The sequence below is a fragment of the Grampus griseus genome (genome assembly GCF_964374135.1).
Source record: "Grampus griseus genome assembly, chromosome: 5".
In the NCBI taxonomy this organism is placed as follows: Eukaryota; Metazoa; Chordata; class Mammalia; order Artiodactyla; family Delphinidae; genus Grampus; species Grampus griseus.
Window position 1 is genome coordinate 88,085,105 of NC_138998.1, and position 19,269 is coordinate 88,104,373.

General features: G+C 36.4%; 1 protein-coding gene across 1 annotated transcript in view; it reads left to right on the top strand.

Moving 5' to 3' along the window:
- The window catches only part of MORC1 (MORC family CW-type zinc finger 1), a gene marked incomplete at its 3' end in the record, with an annotated part of 179,097 nt that overhangs the window by 76,562 nt on the left and 83,266 nt on the right, over window positions 1-19,269 (top strand). The window contains exon 14 of the mRNA XM_082655264.1: window positions 807-961. Coding sequence (XP_082511390.1) covers window positions 807-961 — 155 coding nt within the window. The remainder of the gene's footprint in view (window positions 1-806; window positions 962-19,269) is intronic.

A 19,269-nucleotide genomic window follows, 5' to 3' on the forward strand; every position in this document is an offset into this window, starting at 1 on the left:
GGAGGGGCAGTAAATGAAACTGGGGGAATTTAAGTTAGGTTTCCTGGAAGAAATGATGCTCAAATTCAGACTTAACAGAATGACTGGCTGAAGGGAGGGCAGGGTGGAAGGGGAAAGTAATGAAAAACATGATGGGCAGCGGCCCCAGATTGGGAAGGTGTGACTTGTGTGCCAGGCTGCGGGCACTGGGGAGCCCCTGAAGAGCTAGACTTCTGGATGCCCTTTCCCTCAACAGGTTATAGCACTAAGCAGAATATCCCAGCTACATACATCATGAGCTGCTAAAAATGTGAAAAAAAAATTGCGTTTATCCATCAGGCTGTTACTTCTCAGATATTACAGCCCATATATTCCCACTGGGCACCTGTGTACCTCTGCAATGATGAGGAGACATCCAACCCGACAGGTGAAATGAGGATGAAAAAAGTGACTGGCTCATATTATTAACAGGACCATGTCAGTTTATTGCTGTAAGGGATTGTTAGGGATGTTTATTGCTAAATGGCCTCCTCTTCCCACCCACCTTGACTCCCCATGTCAGGTTATAGGTTTGGAAAAGGAGTCATATTAATTCAGTAATGATGTATTAAGAGATTTTGTATTATGGGACCAAGCACAACTAGGATAACCGTAGACTTACATTAAAAAGTACAATTGTAAGATAACTTGTTAACTTTGACATGGTTTGGACCAAATGACTGAATTTGTTTTTTAAAAATTTGATTTTGAAAGATGAGGGTATATTATTAGCTTTTTGTTTCCTTAGCTCAATTTCATATAATTTCTATATGTATTTATTCTTCCAGACTTGATGCAGGTGTGGTTGGAATTGTTGATATACCCTTGGAGGTCATGGAACCATCCCATAATAAGCAGGGATTTCTCAATGTCCAAGAGTATAATCATCTTCTAAAAGTTATGGGACGATACTTGGTCCAGTACTGTAAGGACACTGGAATTAGTGAGTATTCAGTAGTCATAGTAAGAGATACTTAATGGGAGATTAACTTGGTGATGTCTTTAAGCTGGAATGATTGTACTGATTCGGGTAACCAGTAACCCCAAACCCTGGAAGAGAGTGCCTGCGTTAAAAAAACAAACATAAAGGAAATTAGTCTTAAAATCTTCCCCAGAATATTACATGAAAAATAAAGCAGCAGATTAAAAATTCTAAGAGGAGGGCAATCAGAGAGCACTATGAAGTGGCAGCTGATCATGTAGAGAGGGGGCAGAAGTTTGCTGGAAATAGGCTGAGAAACCCCCAAAGGACACTCTAGGACTCTACTGTGTAGGAGTTGCACAGAGTCCCACATGGACGTGAGTAGCACCTGCAGTATTGTTATATCATGCTGTAGAATAATCATTGTTGACCCTGGATAATTGTAGATATATTAAACCATGTTTTGTATATCTAATAAATCTTCAATATGTTAACTCCAGAAAGATTTAGATGAAAAAAATCACTAAAGTACATATGCTTGGAAACGTAAAAAGATAAACTTTAGTTATCTGGAAAATTTGACTTTTTCAGATCACCTCACTCTCCAGAGATACCTGAACAGTGGTGTGCTGTGCATTAATTAAATAAACTTCCTTTAAATTATGCAGACATAGGGCTTCATTTATGGAGAGAAATAGGCTACTGTGTATTTGTTCAGTGAATTGCATGAAGTATGTATAATTCATGCATATCAAAAATTATGTCTCTAACCTTGAGACAACTTAACATCTTATTATTATCCCATTTGAAGTTGTAATCTTAGAATATTTTCTTTTCTTTTGTACCCACTCTGCTTGGTTCTGAAATTTTCTCATACCAGTGAAACAGGAAAGAGTGCAGGAACTCAGGGGAAAAAATGTAAAGGGGGAATGACGTTGAGGGCACAGATTTCCTGCCCAGACTGGATTTTCCTGTCACAGTCTAAAGCCTCCTCAGAGTGTGGTCTGTGGACCGGCAGCATCAGCATTACCTGAGAGCTTGTTATAAATGCAGAATCTCAGGTCCCACCCCAGAACTACTGGACTAAAATCTGCATGTTAGCAAAATCTCCAGGGGATGTGTATGCGCACTGAAGTTTAAGGAGCACTTCTCTGAAGAGTACATCTTTTGCTTAGCATAGGCATACTTTTTCACGTGTTTTTTTTTTTCTCAGAGACATGTTTGAAGTTATACTAAATGTAGGAATGACTACATTATTTGGCTGGCTGTGCTTAAAGCTGTAGAACACATAGGAATATACAGGGTGAGGTGGTATAAATCAATGATCTACTTGCTGGTCTTTAAATGCTAGCAGGACATGGTTCAGAAAGAAAACGCTGAGCATTTGAAAATTATGTCACTTCCCCCATCCTCATATTTTCTCTGGAAGCTCCTTTGTGTGGAGTGTGGGTAGCCTCCCAACTTTGTACTCTCAACTCCAGGGTGTGACGTGCCAGCCTTCCCCCCGTATGTAACTTTCTATTTCTATCTTATCTACCTAACTTTTTCAAAACGTTCTCAGTAGATGTAATAAGATTCAAGATTAGTAAGTTATATTTGTATTGTAATTATTAGTGGTTAATAACGTGTTGATTTCCTAATTCCGTAATTGTCTATGAATTGATTTAGGGCTAGAGGATACTCTCACAAAAGATGTTCCTCTAGAAGGAAAGCAGAGAGTGGAGAAAGGACAGTGAGCATGTGCATTTGCTCACGTATCTCACGATTTCATCCCCAGACATCATTATCAAACTGAATCAAGTGATCAAGGTCAGGACTGGTAGACTCAGGAACTGTGCTGAGGAGATTGACCTTCAAGGTCTTTGCTTATTAATTCCCACAGGAGTAAGCAAAGTTATGTAATGCTTGACTAATACTCTGAAAGCTAGTATTCCAGGACACGCATTTTAATGAAAAGTATTTGGGTAGATTTTTTGCCTTATAAATAAAAGATGTAGTCTTTGTATTTGCTGCAAGTCTGATCAGTTTCTGTGGAAAATTGGGCCCTTGTAAAAATCGAATCAGCAGAAAGGGGAATGGAGAGGTGATGACTTTTGTGTCATTTGTCAAATCTGCATTTACTTTTGGCACAGTTCATGCTAAGAATCTCAGAAGTGTTTTTCTTGTCTCTGAGTCTGTCCTCACCTCACTGTCTGCTACTATGTTTTCTGAAACTTTATGCATCCTTACAGTAAAATGGAAATATTAATCAGCAGCTTTTTGGAATAGGGAGAGAAGGAGAAGAAGAAGATAGAGGGAAATATCAAATGAAATTTGAGTTCGAGCAGCAGCGATTACGTAGAAGTGTATTACTAAAATTTTCCGAAATGGATCAGAATATAGCTGACGTGCTAAAATGAAATCTCTGATGTAATAAGCACAGTCTTTCCTAGCAACACTCAAACCATAGGGCTTCAGGTTGGTAAGAAGGTTAAAAATCATTTAATTGAGTCACTACCTCCCACCCCATGCTTTAATTCCCCTCTACCTCACGCACCTCTGCCCTAGGCAAGTGGAAGCCACTTTAAGCCTGAACAAGGGTTTTCCATGAAAGAAAAAATGCTACTTCTTGAGGCAGCCCATGAATCTTTGCACAATTGTGTTAGAAAATACATTTTCATGTTAATGTCAAATCTGTTTCTCATATGTTCTTTTACTCATTCGTCTGTGCCAGGCATGGAGTGTTATAGGACCAACACATCAGATGTGGTCCACCCTTTCTGGGAATTTACAGTCTAGCAGGGCTAATGCAATTTCACAATTAGAAATGGGATTGGTGCCCAACAGAGAAGAAGTGGGAGCCAGTGATCAGGAGCTCACAGTTTAGAGCCCAGAGAAGGCCTCAAGGAGGAGTTAGCAAGGGTAACCTCGTTCTCCCCCTTGGGGCCAGGAAGGATAGGTCTAAAGCCTTTTCAAATGACAGCCCTCTCTTTGAAGTTTTCTGTCTCTCTTCAGTCTTATATTATCCTAACATTTCCAAGTTCTGTTGTTATTCTTTATTTGACAAGGCATTAAATATATTCACCATTTTCACATTATTTTTTGTGAAGTCTATTACCTGGAAACAAAAGGTTCAGATGAAAACTTGAATAAAATGGGATCATCATCTCTTTAAGTTGTAATTCTGTTGCTATAGCCTAATATATTCTGAGTAAGCACATTATTGACCCTCAGTATCTTTATTACCAATTAAAGTTCTTAATAAAATGTTTAATGTGTGTTCTTGTTAAGCCATACATCTTTTATATTTTTCCAGTAAGTGTTTTTGGACCCTAGTGTAGAATCCTACATTTATTCCTATTAAATGTTATCACCTTATTAGGCTCATTTTTTTCATGTTGTCAGGACCATTTTTGGAATCTAATGGTGACTTTTACCTAATGTGCTATTCTTCCTGATATGTTAGGTTTGGCCAGTATTTTCTCTCTGATTTTATTTAAATCCTGTTGCACTGGATACAGAAATCAAGCACTTGGCCCTCCACCGATGACCTCCAATGAGGTAGAATTGGGACACTGGGTGAGGACAATTAACCATATTAGTTTTTCAGTTTGTGTAATTTTGAAAGTAAGGGATAATATTTGTTAGATGAATAATTCTTTTAAAAATAGATAACTCTCTATGCCTTAGCTTGGGCTGCTATAGCAAGATACCATAGACTGACCAGTTTATGAGCAACGTAAATTTATTTCTCATAGCTTTGGAGGCTGGAAGTCCAAGATCAGGGTGCCAGCACGGTTGGGTTCTGGTGAGAGCCCTTCTTCCAGTTTGCAGGCTGCTGACATCTTGTTGTATCCTCCCATAGTGGAAAAAGAGTGAGTGAGCTCTCTGCCCTATTCTTATAAGGGCACCAATCCCATTCATGATGGCTCCCCCTAGTGACCTCGTTACTTCCCAAAGGCCCCACCTCCAAATACCATCACCTTGGGAGTTAGGCATCAACATAGGAATTTAGGAGGGACACAGATGTTCAGCCCATAACAGTCCAGTAGCTAGATGTAGCTAGCTGCTCACAACAAAATTTTGTTTCTCTTATTATATTCTTAAGTCTCTGAGATCTCAGGAAGGCACTTCAAGAAAAGTGAAACACAACATTCTGCTAGGGATACACACGTTGAGTGAGGAGGCCTGTGTAAGTATTGAAAGATGAGGCTTGAGACAAGTTTATTTGAAAGTGTAGGTTGAGAAACAAGTCATTTTTTTAAATTCAGTTTTTGAAGTTACGGACTTTATATATTTATTCTATTGTATTTTTAAAACATGTATTTTATCTTTTATTTAAAAACATTTTTATTATGATGGTATGGGCTGAATTGTGCCTCACCTGAATTCACATGTTTTAGTCCTAACTCCCAGAAACCCCCAGAATGTGATTGTGTTTGGAGATAGGACCTTTAAAGGGGTGATTAATTTTAAATGAGGCAGTTAGGCTGGGCCCTATCCAATGTCACTGGTGTCCTTATACGAAGAGGAAATGTGGACACGTGAAGAGACACCAGGGATGGGTGTGCACAGAGAAAAGAATATGTGAGGACACAGTGAGAAGGTGGAGAGAGGCCTCACAGGAAACCAACCTGCCAACAGGTTGATCTTGGGCTTTCAGCCTCTAGAGCTGTGAGGAAATAAATCTCTGTTGTTTAAGCCACCCAGTCTGTGGTGTTTTGTTATGGCAGCCTTAGTAAACTAATATATATGGGAAATTGCAAAATTAGACAGATTTAAGGAAAATGAAATCCGTAAACCCTTCATCCAACCTCAAAAGTTATCAACTTCTGGGCAAACTGGTTTTATCCATGCTCCCACCTACTCCCCCACAACTGGGTTATGAAGGACATTCCAGACACTTTATAATTATATCCGTGTGTGTGTGTGTGTGTGTGTGTGTGTGTGTGTGTGTGTGTATTTTTTTTTTAACATGGAAAAACTTTTTAAATAAATTTATTTATTTTTGGCTGCGTTGGGTCTTTGTTGCTGTGCACGGGCGTTCTCTACTTGCAGCGAGCGGGGTCTACTCTTTGTGGCAGTGTGTGGGCTTCTCATTGCAGTGGCTTTTCTTGTTGCGGAGTACAGGCTCTAGGTGTGTGACACCACAAGCTCTACTTGTGGTGCATGGGCTCAGTAGTTGTGGCTCACGGGCTCAGTAGTTGTGGCTTGCGGGCTCTAGAGTGCAGGCTCAGTAGTTGTGGTGCATGGGCTTAGTTGCTCCGCGGCATGCAGGATCTTCCCGGACCAGGGCTTGAACCCTTGTCCCCTGCATTGGAAGGCGGATTCTTAACCACTGTACCACCAGAGAAGCCCAATACTTAATACCATAAAAATATCCTGCCTATCTTTTATATTTCGAATTATTTTCTATTATAATTCATAGCCCCTCTACCCCATCCTCATATTTCTCTTTACTGCTCACTCTCTCTTTTTTTTTTTTTTTTTGGCAAGGGGAATTTATTTGTAGGAAAAACTGAGTTGGTTGTCTTATAGTTTTCATGGTTTAAATTTTGCTGACTGAATTACTGGGTGTAGTTTAACAGATTCTTCCATTCTGTTTATTTCTCTGTAAATTGGTAGAATCTAGCAGCTTGACCAAATTCAGACGTGTTTTTTTGTTGCTGTTTCATCAAGATGCTTCAGACGTGGTAGTGTGTTCTATCAGGAGCCATAAGTCATTCGATTGTCTCTCTTTTAATGATATTAACAGTTAATGATCAAAGCTCAGATCCCTTAAGACTTCCAAAATCTTATATTCTAATTCTTTCGTATTTTCTTTGATTATTAACTCTAATACTTCTGTAAAGAAAAACTTTTTTCATCTACTATTTGGTTACCCATGTTAGTTGGTAATTTACTATTTGAGAGCAGAAACAATAGAACTCTATATGACTAAACAAATTACGTTGGCTGAAAGCTTGATTTGAGAGGAATTAGAGATACAATTAAAATATTTAAAAAATTATAGACATTTGCCTAACTGATTTATATGGCATAAATATGTATTCTGTTTAAAATTGTTACTTTGTGCCAGCTCCCAGCAAACAGCAGGATGGTTCAGGAGTTCAGTGGATAGATTTCTGTTTTTTAAAAATGATCACATTCTTAGATTTTATCCATTTACACTGCTTTCACCTGGTAATTGAAATTATCACCATTGACAGCACTTACGCTTCCTTTTCTTTCTGACTGCACTTGTATTGTTATCATGATAATGACATTTTTTACATCTACAATGAAGTTTCTTGCTAAAATATCTCAGAAGATCTCACGTATATTGCAAATAAAATATGAAAAAGCCAGCCCTTCTTCTTTTGTCTGGAATTAAATACACTTGGATTCTTACACTTTGATTTTTCTCTGCCATACCAGAAGCAAGACCTCAAAACTCTCTTCATTAGTCTGTATATGTGTACCTTAGCAGAAAGAGTAAGTTGTATCTAATGACTCTGATATTAAGACAGTGCAATCAGAATTAAACACAAGTTGTATTAACAACAGCAAAAAGAGTCTTTACACTTTTGAGACCATTAAGTCAGTTAGGGGGCTTTGTGTATGTCTGAGTAAGGTAAAGAGAGTCCTGGTAGAAAGAAAAATTATGCTAATCCAGGTATTGAGGAGACTTAGGTAACTAACTAGGCTATTGCCCATGATAACACAATGTTTTATGAATATATTTCTGTTATTATGTCTAATTTTGATTTCCACATTTTAGAAAGAATAAGAAAAATGAGTATATCTAAAGAAAGCTATGAACATGACGAAATAAAAGTATAACCTAAAAAGGGAAAGTAAAATTGTTCCTTTATAAGGAAAGAACCAGTAGAAACCTAAGTCTCCTGAGGTTTGTTTTTGAAAGTTTGTACCCTGAGACCTCCATCCATCTTCCTTCTAGTCTCCAGTGTGCAGAATGATGTGGTTCTGAACTGGTAGGCAGGAAGCCCTAGGGGACCTTAGAGGGTGGCTTGGAGTCCTTGAATCCCTGGCTACCAGTGATTGTCTAAGATGGCATTATGTCTTGTACATGTACGTGCTACAGTTTTTCAAATACGTATAGATGTAGTTGTGAGTAGTAAGATGTAAAATCACACAAAAGTATGATTAAATTCATGATTTATTTATTTATTTTTGTCATCATGTATTTTCTCAAGTCGGGAGCAGGGGGTGGTTCTGAAATCATTTTTGCAGCTTAAGGAGATCCTAGTGGGAAGCAGCTGATATGGAACAAGCGAAAATGATGCGGCATTGTCAGGTGAAGTAATGACCTTACTATGAAGTTGGACCACCTCCGCAGATTCCTGGAGTCTGTGGAGTCTGCTGTGTTCACGGTAGAGTGGAGAAGGTAAGGTATTCTGACTGCAGCTGCCACCTACTTCTGCCATTGACTGTACTGTACCATGAGACTGACCCAACCCCACTCCGCCACATCCACGAGCCAAGAGAAAGAATGGCGCTGGAAGCACCTTCAGCACCACTGAAGACATCTTGCCTTGTTTCATCTCGGCTCAATTTTTTTGGTTTTTTATTTTTTTTGCGGTACGCGGGCCTCTCACTGTTGTGGCCTCTCCCGTTGCGGAGCACAGGCTCCGGACGCGCAGGCTCAGTGGCCATGGCTCATGGGCCCAGCTGCTCCGCAGCATGTGGGATCCTCCTGGACTGGGGCACGAACCCGTGTCCCCTGCATCGGCAGGCGGACTCTCAGCCACTGCGCCACCAGGGAAGCCCCCATCTCGCATCAATTTAAATAGAGTTCTTTGGGAAGTGATCATATAGGCCTTCTCTCATCTCAAATGCACCACACATTCTCTAGCCATCATGGCAGTTCTTCCTGATAATTGGCCGCTGGCCTCAAGAGTGTACAGGCTTCACTACCAGCTGATGGGAGTTGGCGTATCAGTTGAAACCAGTTTGCTGTCCCTAACCCAGAGATGCCATAAATGATCACACCATGAATCAGCTTAGCAAGAGTCTCATGTCTAGCTTAGCTAAGGTAATGACAAACAGGACAATATTCAACAGAGGAAGAGGTATGATCAACAGTCCTCTGAGAATGGATGTGTAATTTCTATTTGAGATCTTTGAAAATCGAATATAATCATCTATTTAGACGCAGAGCTACCTGAAGGCAGGGACCTCATTTAAATACCTTCTCCATCTTAAGATTTTCCTGGTGCTTTGATTTCATAAACTGTTTTAGGTTTCCTTATTTTGATTGAAAGCATCAAAGCTTTGCTTTGGTAGTTTATTACTGAATTTTATTACTTCTCCACTTGGCTAACTGATTCCCTGAATGTCATTATACATTCTATGAATAGATACGAAACTGACATCTAGGAGGCTGTTACATTTCTCCTCTTTTTAAGAGGCAAAATCTATGTGAACTGCTCTTTTAGTTACTGGGTTTTGACAATTTTTTTAGTAAGTTATTGCACTAGTTCCCACTATTTTTCCCTGGTTTTAAGAGGCTTCTGAAAAATTAATCAAATTAATTTAAATGTTAGGAATCTTCTGAATACAGTACTCCATACATAGCAATAAATTAAATTTTCACAGCTTTTCTCAGATACTTATTCTAGAAATCAGGACTTTAATTGTGTGCATTGATCCCTGATTATTCCATTAATTTAACAAGCTTGTTGATTATTCAAACAAAAGTCTCAAGGTATGTATTCTATAATTTTGAATATTATAAATATTTCCTGTTTATAAATGTAAACTAAATTTTGAAATCAGAATACCTTGAGATTGTTAAAATAATATAATTATGAAATTAATAAATTTTGTGTTACCTACATAACATTCTCCATTGGGTGGAAATATTTAAGATGTATTTTTAAAAGTCAAGTACTTTTTCATATTTTGAAATTTCACTTTTTTGCTCTTAATTTTCTTCTTGATGAAAGGGCAATTTAAAAACCTTCATTAATACACATTAACAAAAAATAGTTTATTAAAACCATATATTAAAAATATCCATAATTGTATACCACTTCATATGTTAAGGCCAACCTAGTTTAATAAATTTTATTATTAATTTTACTATTTCTTGCTAGACTAGGATAGACAAGAATTTTTTTCCAGGTTTATTGGGCTATAATTGACAAAAAAAAAATCATGTATGTTTATAAAGTGAACAACATGACAATTCATGAAATATTTGTGAAATATTTACCACAGTCAAGTTAATTAAAACATCTGTCACGTCACACAGTTACCTTGTTGCATGTGTGGGGGGTAAGAATGCTTAAGATCTACCCTCTTAGCAAATTTCAGGTAGTGCAATATGGTATTATTAACTATAGTCACCATGCTGTACATTAGATCCTCAGAACTTACTGAGTTTATAACTGAAAGCTTGTACCCTTTGACCAACCTCTCCCCATTACCTCTGGCCCACAGTTGCCAGCAACCACCATTCTACTTTTTGTTTTTATGAGTTCAACTTTATTATTATTATTTTTAGATTCCACATATAAGTCATATCATATATTGTTGTCTGGCTTATTTCATTTAGTAGTAATGACCTCCACATTCATTCTTATAGCAAATGGCAGGATCTTCAACATTTTTGGCTAAATAATATTTTATTCTCTCTCTAGCGCACATGTGCACAGACACACACACCATTTTCTTCAACATTCAACCGTCGTTGGACACTTAGGTGGTTTCCATATTTCCATATCTTGCCTGTAGTGACTAATGTTGCAATGAACATGGGAGTGCAAATATCTTCTCAAGATACCGATTCCATTTTCTTCAGATGTATACCCAGAAGTGGGTTTCTGGATCATATAATAGTTATATTTTTAATTTTTGAGGAAACTCCATACTGTTTTCCATAATGCTCATACCAATTTACATTCCCACCAACAGTGCACAAGGCTTCCCTTTTCTCCACATCCCCAACATTTGTTTTATCTTCTCTTTTTGATAATAGCCATCCTAACAGGTATGAAGTGATATCTTATTGTGGTTTTGATTTGCACTTCCCTGATTATTCGTGATGTTGAGTACCTTTTCATGTACCTGTTGGCCATTTGTATGTCTTTTTTGGAAAACTGTCTATTCAGGTCTTTTGCCCATTTTTCAGTAAGAGTTTTTTTGTTGTTATTCAGTTGTGTGAGTTCTTTGTACATTTTAGGTATTAACCCCTTATCATATAAATTACTTGCAGATATTTTCTCCCCTTCTGTATGTTACCTTTTCATTTTTTTGATTGTTTCATTTGCTATATAGAGACTGCAGTTTGATATAGTCCCACTTTTTTTTTTTTTTTGCTTGTGCTTTTAGTATCATATCAAAAAAAAATCATCACCCAGACCAATGTTAAGGAGAGCTTTTTGTATGTTTTCTTCTAGGAACTTTATGGTTTCAGGTCTTACAATTAAGTCTTTAATTCATTTTGGGTTAATATTTATGAGTGGTATAAAATAGTTTCATTCTTTTGTGAGTATATCCAGTTTTCCCACCATTTATTGAAAAGAATGTTCTTTATGTATGTTCTTGGCACCCTTGTCAGAGATTAGTTGGCTATATATGTGTAGGTTTATTTCTAGGCTTTCTATTCTATTCCACTGGTCAATCAAATATTCTCTCAATCAAAGAACACAGGATATCTTTCCATTTATTTATGTCTTCAGTGTTTTTCGTCAGTCAATACATTTCAGTGTATAGGTCTTTCATCTCCGTGGTTAAATTTAATCCTAAGTATTTTATTGTTTTTGATACTATTGTAAATGAAATTGCTTTCTTAATTTCTCTGTCAGATAGTTCATTGTTAGTGACAGAGATGCAACTGATTTTTGTATGTTGATTTTGAATCTTGCAACTTTACTGAATTCCTTGTTTAGTTTTTTGGTGGAGTCTTTAGGTTTTGCATATATACTATTATGTCATCTGCAAACAGAGAAAATTTTAACTTCTTCCTTTCTGATTTGGTTGCCTTTTATTTCTTTTTCCATGACTAATTGCTCTGGTTAGGACTTCCAGTACTATGTTGAATAGAAGTGGCAAAATTGGATATCCTTGTCTTATTCCTGACCTTGAAGAAAAACTTTAACTTTTCACTGTTGAGTATGATGTTGGCTGTGGGCTTGTTGTCTATGGCCTTCATTATGTTGAGGTACATAGTTTCTATAATTCATTTGTTGAGAGTTTTTATCATAAAGTGGTGTTGAATTTTGTCAAATGCTCTTTCTGTACCTATTGAGATGATCATATGATTTTTAGTCTTCATTCCATTAATGTAGTGTGTCATATTTATTGATTTATGTATGTTGAACTGTTTTTGCATCCAGGGATAAATACCGCATGATCCTTTTATTGTTCTGTTGAATTTGGTTTGCTTTGTTTCGTTGAGGATTTTTGCATCTATGTTCACCAGTGATATTAGCCTATACTTTTCTTTCCTTATAATGTCCTTACCAGGTTTTGGAATCAGGGTGATACAGACCTCATAAAATGAGTTTGGAAGGGTGTCTTCCTCTTCAGTTTTTCAGAAGAGATAGAGAAGGATACATATTCATTTCTTTAATGTTTGATAAAATTCACCACTGAAGCCATCTGGTCCTGGGCTTCTTATTTGTTGGGAGATTTTTAAAAAAATGTTTTATTGACATATAGTTGATTTACAATGTTGTGTTAGTTTCAGGTGTACAGCAAAGTGAATCAGTTATACATATACATATATCCACTTTTTTTTTTTGATTCTTTTCCCATATAGGCCATTACAGAGTATCGAGTAGAGTTCCCTGTGCTATACAGCAGGTTCTTATTAGTTACCTATTTTATATATGGTAGTGTGTATATGTCAATCCCAGTCTCCCAATTTATCCCTCCTGCCCCTTATCCCCTGGTAACTATAAGTTGGTTTTCTACATCTGTGATTCTACTTCTGTTTTATAAATAAGTTCATTTGTACCCTTTTTATTAGATTCCACATATAAGTGATATCATATGATGTTTGTCTTTCTGTGTCTGACTTACTTCACTCAGTATGACAATCTCTAGGTCCATCCATGTTACTGTAAATGGCATTATTTCATTCTTTTTTATGGCAAGTAATATTCCGTTGTATGTATGTACCACATCTTCTTTATCCATTCCTCTGTTGGTGGACATTTAGGTTGCTTAGATGTCCTGGCTACTGTAAATAGTGCTGCAATGAACATTGGGGTGCATGTATCTTTTCAAATTATGGGTTTCTCTGGGTATATGCCCAGGAGTGGAATTGCTAGGTCATATGGTGGTTCTATTTTTAGTTTTTTAAGGAACCTCCATACTGTTCTCCATAGTGGCTACACCAATTTACATTCCCATCAACAGTGTAGGAGGGTTCCCTTTTCTCCACACCCTCTCCAGCGTTTACTGTTGGTAGATTTTTTGGTGATGGCCATTCTGACTGGTGTGAGGTGATACCTCATTGTAGTTTTGGTTTGCATTTCTCTAATTAGTGATGTTGAGCATCTTTTCCTGTGCTATTTGGCCATCTGTATGTCTTCTTTGGAGAAATGTCTATTTAGATCTTATGCCCATTTTTTGTACGGAAACGCAAAAGACCCCAAATAACCAAAGCAATCTTGAGAAAGAAAAATGGAGCTGAGGAATCAGACTTCCTGACTTCAGACTGTACTACAAAGCTACAGTCATCAAAACAGTATGGTACTGGCACAGAAACAGAAATATAGATCAATGGAACAGGATAGAAAGCCCAGAGATAAACCCATGCACCTATGGTCACCTAATCTATGACAAAGGTGGCAAGAATATATAATGGAGAAAAAGACAGTCTCTTCAATAAGTGATGCTGGGAAAACTGGACAGCTACATGTAAAAGAATGAAATTAGAACACTCCTTAACACCATACACAAAAATAAACTCAAAATGGATTAAAGACCTAAATGTAAGGCCAGGCCCTATAAAACTCTTAGAGGAAAACTTTGGCATAACACTCTTTGAAATAGCAGCAAGATCTTTTTTCATTCACCAACTAGAGTAATGGAAATAAAAACAAAAATAAACAAATGAGATCTAATTAAACTTAAAAGCTTTTGCACAGAAAAGGAAACCATAAAGAAAACAAAAAGACAACCCTCAGAATGGGAGAAAATATTTGCAAATGAAGCAACCAACAAGGGATTAATCTCCAAAATATACAAACAGCTCATCCAGTTCAATATCAAAAAAAAAAAAACCCAATCAAAAAATGCTGGGAGATTTTTGATTACTGATTCAATCTTTTTACTCACTCTTGGTCTGTTCATATTTTCTATTTCTTCATGATTCAGTCTTGGTAGTTTGTATGTTTCTAGGAATTTACCCATTTCTTCTTGGTTATATAATTTGTTGGCATATAATTGTTCATAGCAGTCTCTTAAGATCCTTTGTATTGATAGTTCTGTTGTATCAGCTGTAATGTCCCCTCTTTCATTTCTGACTTTATTTGAGTCTTCACTGTTTTTCTTAGCTAGTCTTATTAACAGTTTAACATTTTTGTTTATCTTTTCAAAAAGCAGCTCTTAGTTTCATTGATCTTTTCTATTGTTTTCTGTTCTCTATTTCATTTATTTCTGTTCTGATCTTTGCTCTTTTTTTCCTTCTGCTAACTTGGGCTTAGTTCTTTTTCTACCTGCTTGAGGTATAAAATTAGGCTATTTGAGATCTTTCTTGTTTCTTAATGTAGGTGTTTATCGCTATGCATGGGTTTATTTATGGGCTTTCTGTTCTATTGCATTGATCTCTATTTCTGTTTTTGTTCCACTGCCATACTGTTTTGATGACTGTAGCTTTGTAGTATAGTCTGAAATCAGGCAACCTGATTCCTCCAGCTCTGTTCTTCTTTCTCAAGATTGCTTTGGCTCTTCAGGGTCTTTTGTATTTCTATACAAATTTTTAAATTATTTGTTTAGTTCTATGAAAAACCCCATTGGTAATTTGATAGGGACTGTATGGAATCTTTAGGTTGCCTTGGGTAGTATGGTCATTTTACCAATATTGATTCTTCCAATCCAAGAACATGGTATATCTTTCCATTTGTTTGTGTCATCTTCAGTTTCTTTCATCAGTGTCTTATAGTTTTCAGAGTATAAGTCTTTTGCCTCCTTAGGTAGATTTATTCCTAGATATTTTATTCTTTTTGATGTGATGGTAAATGGGTTGTTTCCTTTGCCCTTTTGATTTCCTCTTTGACTCCTTGGTTGTTCAGTAGTCCATTATTTAATTTCCACCTATTTGTGAATTTTCCAGCTTTCTTCCTCTTGTTGATTATTTTAGTTTCATTATGGTCAGAAAAGATACTTGATATGATTCAATCCTTGTAAATTTGTTAAGATTTATTTTGTGACCTAACATATGATCTATCCTGGAGAATATTCCATATGCATTTGAGAAGAATGTTTATTTTGTTGCTATTGGGTGAAATATTGTGTGTATGTCTGTTAGGTCCATTTTATCTAATGTATAGTTCAAGTCCATTTTTTCTTATAATTTTATCTCTGGATGACCTATCCATTGTTAAAAGAAGGGTAATGCAGACTCCTACTATTATTGCATTGTGGTCTATTTCTCCCTTTAGATCTGTTAATATTTGCTTAATGTATTTAGGTGCTCTGATGTTGGGTGTATGTATTTACAATTATTAATAGCCTCTTGATGAATCAGCTTCTTTATCGTTAAATAATAACCTTCGTTTTCTCTTCCTACAGTTTTTGACTTAAAGTATGTTTTGTCTGATATAAGTATAGCTACCCATGCTCTCTTTTGGTTTCCATTTGCATGGTATCTTTTTTCCATCACTTCAATTTGAGCCTATGTGTGGCCTTAAAACTGATGTGAGTCTTTTATAGACATCATGTAGTTGGGTCTTGGTTTTTATCTATTCAGTCACTTTACATCTTTTGATTGGAGAATTTAATCCACTTATATTTGAAGTAATTATTGATAGATAAGGATTTACTATTGCCATCTTATTAATTGTTTTCTGGCTATTCTGTAGTTCCTTTGTTTCTTTCTTCCTCTCTTGGTCTCTTCCTTTGTGATATGATAATTTTCTGTAGTATTATACTTTGAATCCTTTCTCTTTATCTTTTGTACATCTGCTATAGGTTTTTGCTTTGTGGTTATGAGGCATACATAAAACATGTTATAGTTATAACAGTCAATTTTAAGTTTACAACAACTTAACTTCTATCACATATAAAACTCAACTGTTTTACTCCCTCCCCCCACAAGCATTTTATGTTCTTTATTTCACAATTTACATATTTTAATATTGTGTATTCATTAATAAATATTGTAGCTATGGTTTTAATACTTTGTCTTTTAACCTTTATACTAGAGTTAAGTGATTTATATACCATCATTATAGAATTAGAGTATTCTGAATTTGACTATATACTTACCCTTACCAGTGAGTTTTATATTTTAACATTTTTAAGTTACTAATTAGTTTCCTTTCATTTCAGCTTGAAGAACTCCCTTTAGCATTTCTTGTAAGGCAGGTCTATTAATGAACTCCCTCAGCTTTTGTTTGGGAAATTCTTTATTTCTCCCTCATTTCTGAAGGATAGCTTCAATACAGGTAATGTATTCATGGTTGGCAGGTTATTTTTTTCTTTCAGCACTTTGATTATATTATCCCACTCTTGCCTGATCTATAAGGTTTCTGCTGAAAAATCCACTGATAGACTTTTGGGGGTTCCCTTGTATGGGAGGAATTTTTTTCTCAGGTTAGTTGTATAAATCTCTAGAGACTGAGTAACACATGAAAGAAAACAGACACTGGTGTGATATGTTTCCTCCTACTGCCGTTTCTCTGGTCTGGCCAACTTACTTATCCACTTGCTGAAGCATCTACCTAGTCTTCAGGGTCCACTCCATGGAAATTTGTTTTAATAACATATTATAAATTATGCATATTGGAGTAGCTGCTATCTGAAGGAAAAAAAAAGTTCCATTGGCAGTTAGGAAAAGCAATTTCTGATTCCCAGATTGAATATCTCTGGTTATTTATTTCCTTTGTCCTGATATCTACTTTGAATAGTATAATATCTTCTATCAGTCCTGGTCATTAGATGTTGGGCTACTGAGTGTTCTCATTTATATCTTTGATAGCCAGTAATTCTTTAGTATTATTTAGTCTTATAAATAAACATTAAGCTCTGAGTGTCAGCTACTGAAAGCAAGATCCTAAATATAGCCATTGTCTTCAAGGATTTCACTTTCTAGAGGGAAAATAGACATAAAGTGAACTGAAATGTAACGTGTAAGCATTGTAAGAGTGGTGTGACCACAGAGCAGGTATCACCCCACCCTTGAGAGGCATGTGTCTGTGTTTCTAACATGCTAGTAGTTTTATCGCTCTTAAAATGTTTATTTTGGGATTCACAGTTGATGTTCGTTTTATAAGTTTGCTGGGTTGTGTTAACTGTGATTAGTCAATATTTTCAGGGAGAGATGCTATTTCGCTTCCATTTTATCCAAACAAAACATTAATGAGCTATTTTATCAAGAATGGCAGCAAGATTTTTTGAGGGCTTATTAGGTGCAGGTTGCTGAGCTCTGAGTTGAGGGCATGCATAGTGTTAAAGCACAGTTCCTTGTTTGCAAAGGTGAGGTCTTCTTGGGGAAGTAACATTTAGAGAGAGAACAAATACAGAACAGCAGTAACTTAAATTTCTGCACAACACTACTGTTTTTAATGCACCTTCATATTTATTCTTAGTGATAACCATGTAAGGCAAGTTATTGTTAACACTCACTTTATGGATAAGAAAATTTACGGCTTTCCCGCAATTACACAATAAATCTGTGGTAGACAGCACTCAAAGTCACCTGACTTTAATCTACAGTACTTCCTGCCTTGACATAATAAGAACTGAGTAGTTCATGTGGAAATCAGAGAACAAGGTCTCACGAGCCCTCTCCAGACACTAAAGAGTGTTTCCGGATCTGGTGTGCAGCAAAGAAGTGGAGTCTGGGCTGGGCCAATACCAAATGCTGAGCCAGGAGCAGAAAACCAAAAGTCTGAGTTGAGAGAAGCCCAAGAAGCAGAATCCAAAGGGAAATCTGAGGCAAGAGCTGGTAGGGATTTTGTGAAGGAACAAGGTAAGAGACCCAGGAATTTGTGAGGGTAGCTGTCAGCCCAGCTCAATTGCAAAGCCCCTTTTGAACACTGAGTTCCTTCCCTGCTGGTCTTAAAGGCACATAGCATTCTGAACCTAAATTTTAAAAGGTACAGGAAGGTGTAAAGACGTTTATTGGTATTTTGCCTGGATTACACAGTCAATTGTTAAGGTTGATGTAAGGCTGGCCCTATTTCGTATATTTTATTTCCAAGGTATATATTTTAGAATATTACTCTTTGAACTTTGTACATTGATGAAATGTTCTGTATCTGCCACATTTCAATGCTCAGTAGCCACATGTGGCCAGTTGGTTACCATATTGGACAGAACGGTAAATGTGGGTGCTTTTTTCAAAAAAGTATTTTTAAAGTAATACATGCACATGTAAAAATACTCAAAGTGTTCAGAAAGTAAAAAAAGAAAAGTGAAAGTACCTTCCCCTGCCTTCCTCTCTACTTCTGTCCTTTCTCCAATGGTATCCACTATTAAAACTTTCTTTTGTGTCCTTTTAGGAAAAGAAAAGTGTGCCCTTCAAAATTTTATACGTATATGCTCTGTTTTTACATTACAAAAGCTGATTATACTAGGTTTGCTGTTTTACATCTTTTAAAAAAATTATTATTAAAACTCTGTCTTGGAGATCTTGATGCAATAATATATTTAGCTCTAACTCTGTGTTTTAAAGTTTATCTAATGTTCACTTGTTTGAAAATGGGATTTATCAGTTCCCTATTCTGGACTTTTACCTTGTTTCCAGGGTTTTTTTTTGTTTGTTTTTTTGTTTTCTATTCAAACAGTGCTATGATATATATGGCCATTGTGTTATATGTTTGTAGGGAAGATTCCTAGCAGTGCAATTGCTGGATCAACAGATAAGAATACAGCCTCTTAAGGAGGACTCCTGAATGGGCCTCCATGACAAGTACTGTTCTAAGCAAGGAGGAAGTTTAGAATCTAGGGCAAGGGTAGGGCATAAACAATAGAGACTGGAAGAGAAGGGAACCAGAGATAAAATAAAACTCTGACTGTGAGACAAGATGATAAATATTTGTATCAATAGTCTTAAGGGTGGCTTTTAAGTTTAATCAGTGCAGTCTCTCCTAGGAGTATTTAAGAAAAAAGCTTTAAGTGTCAATGTATTTTATTGCAACAATAAAAGTGTGTATTATTTTTATAACTGC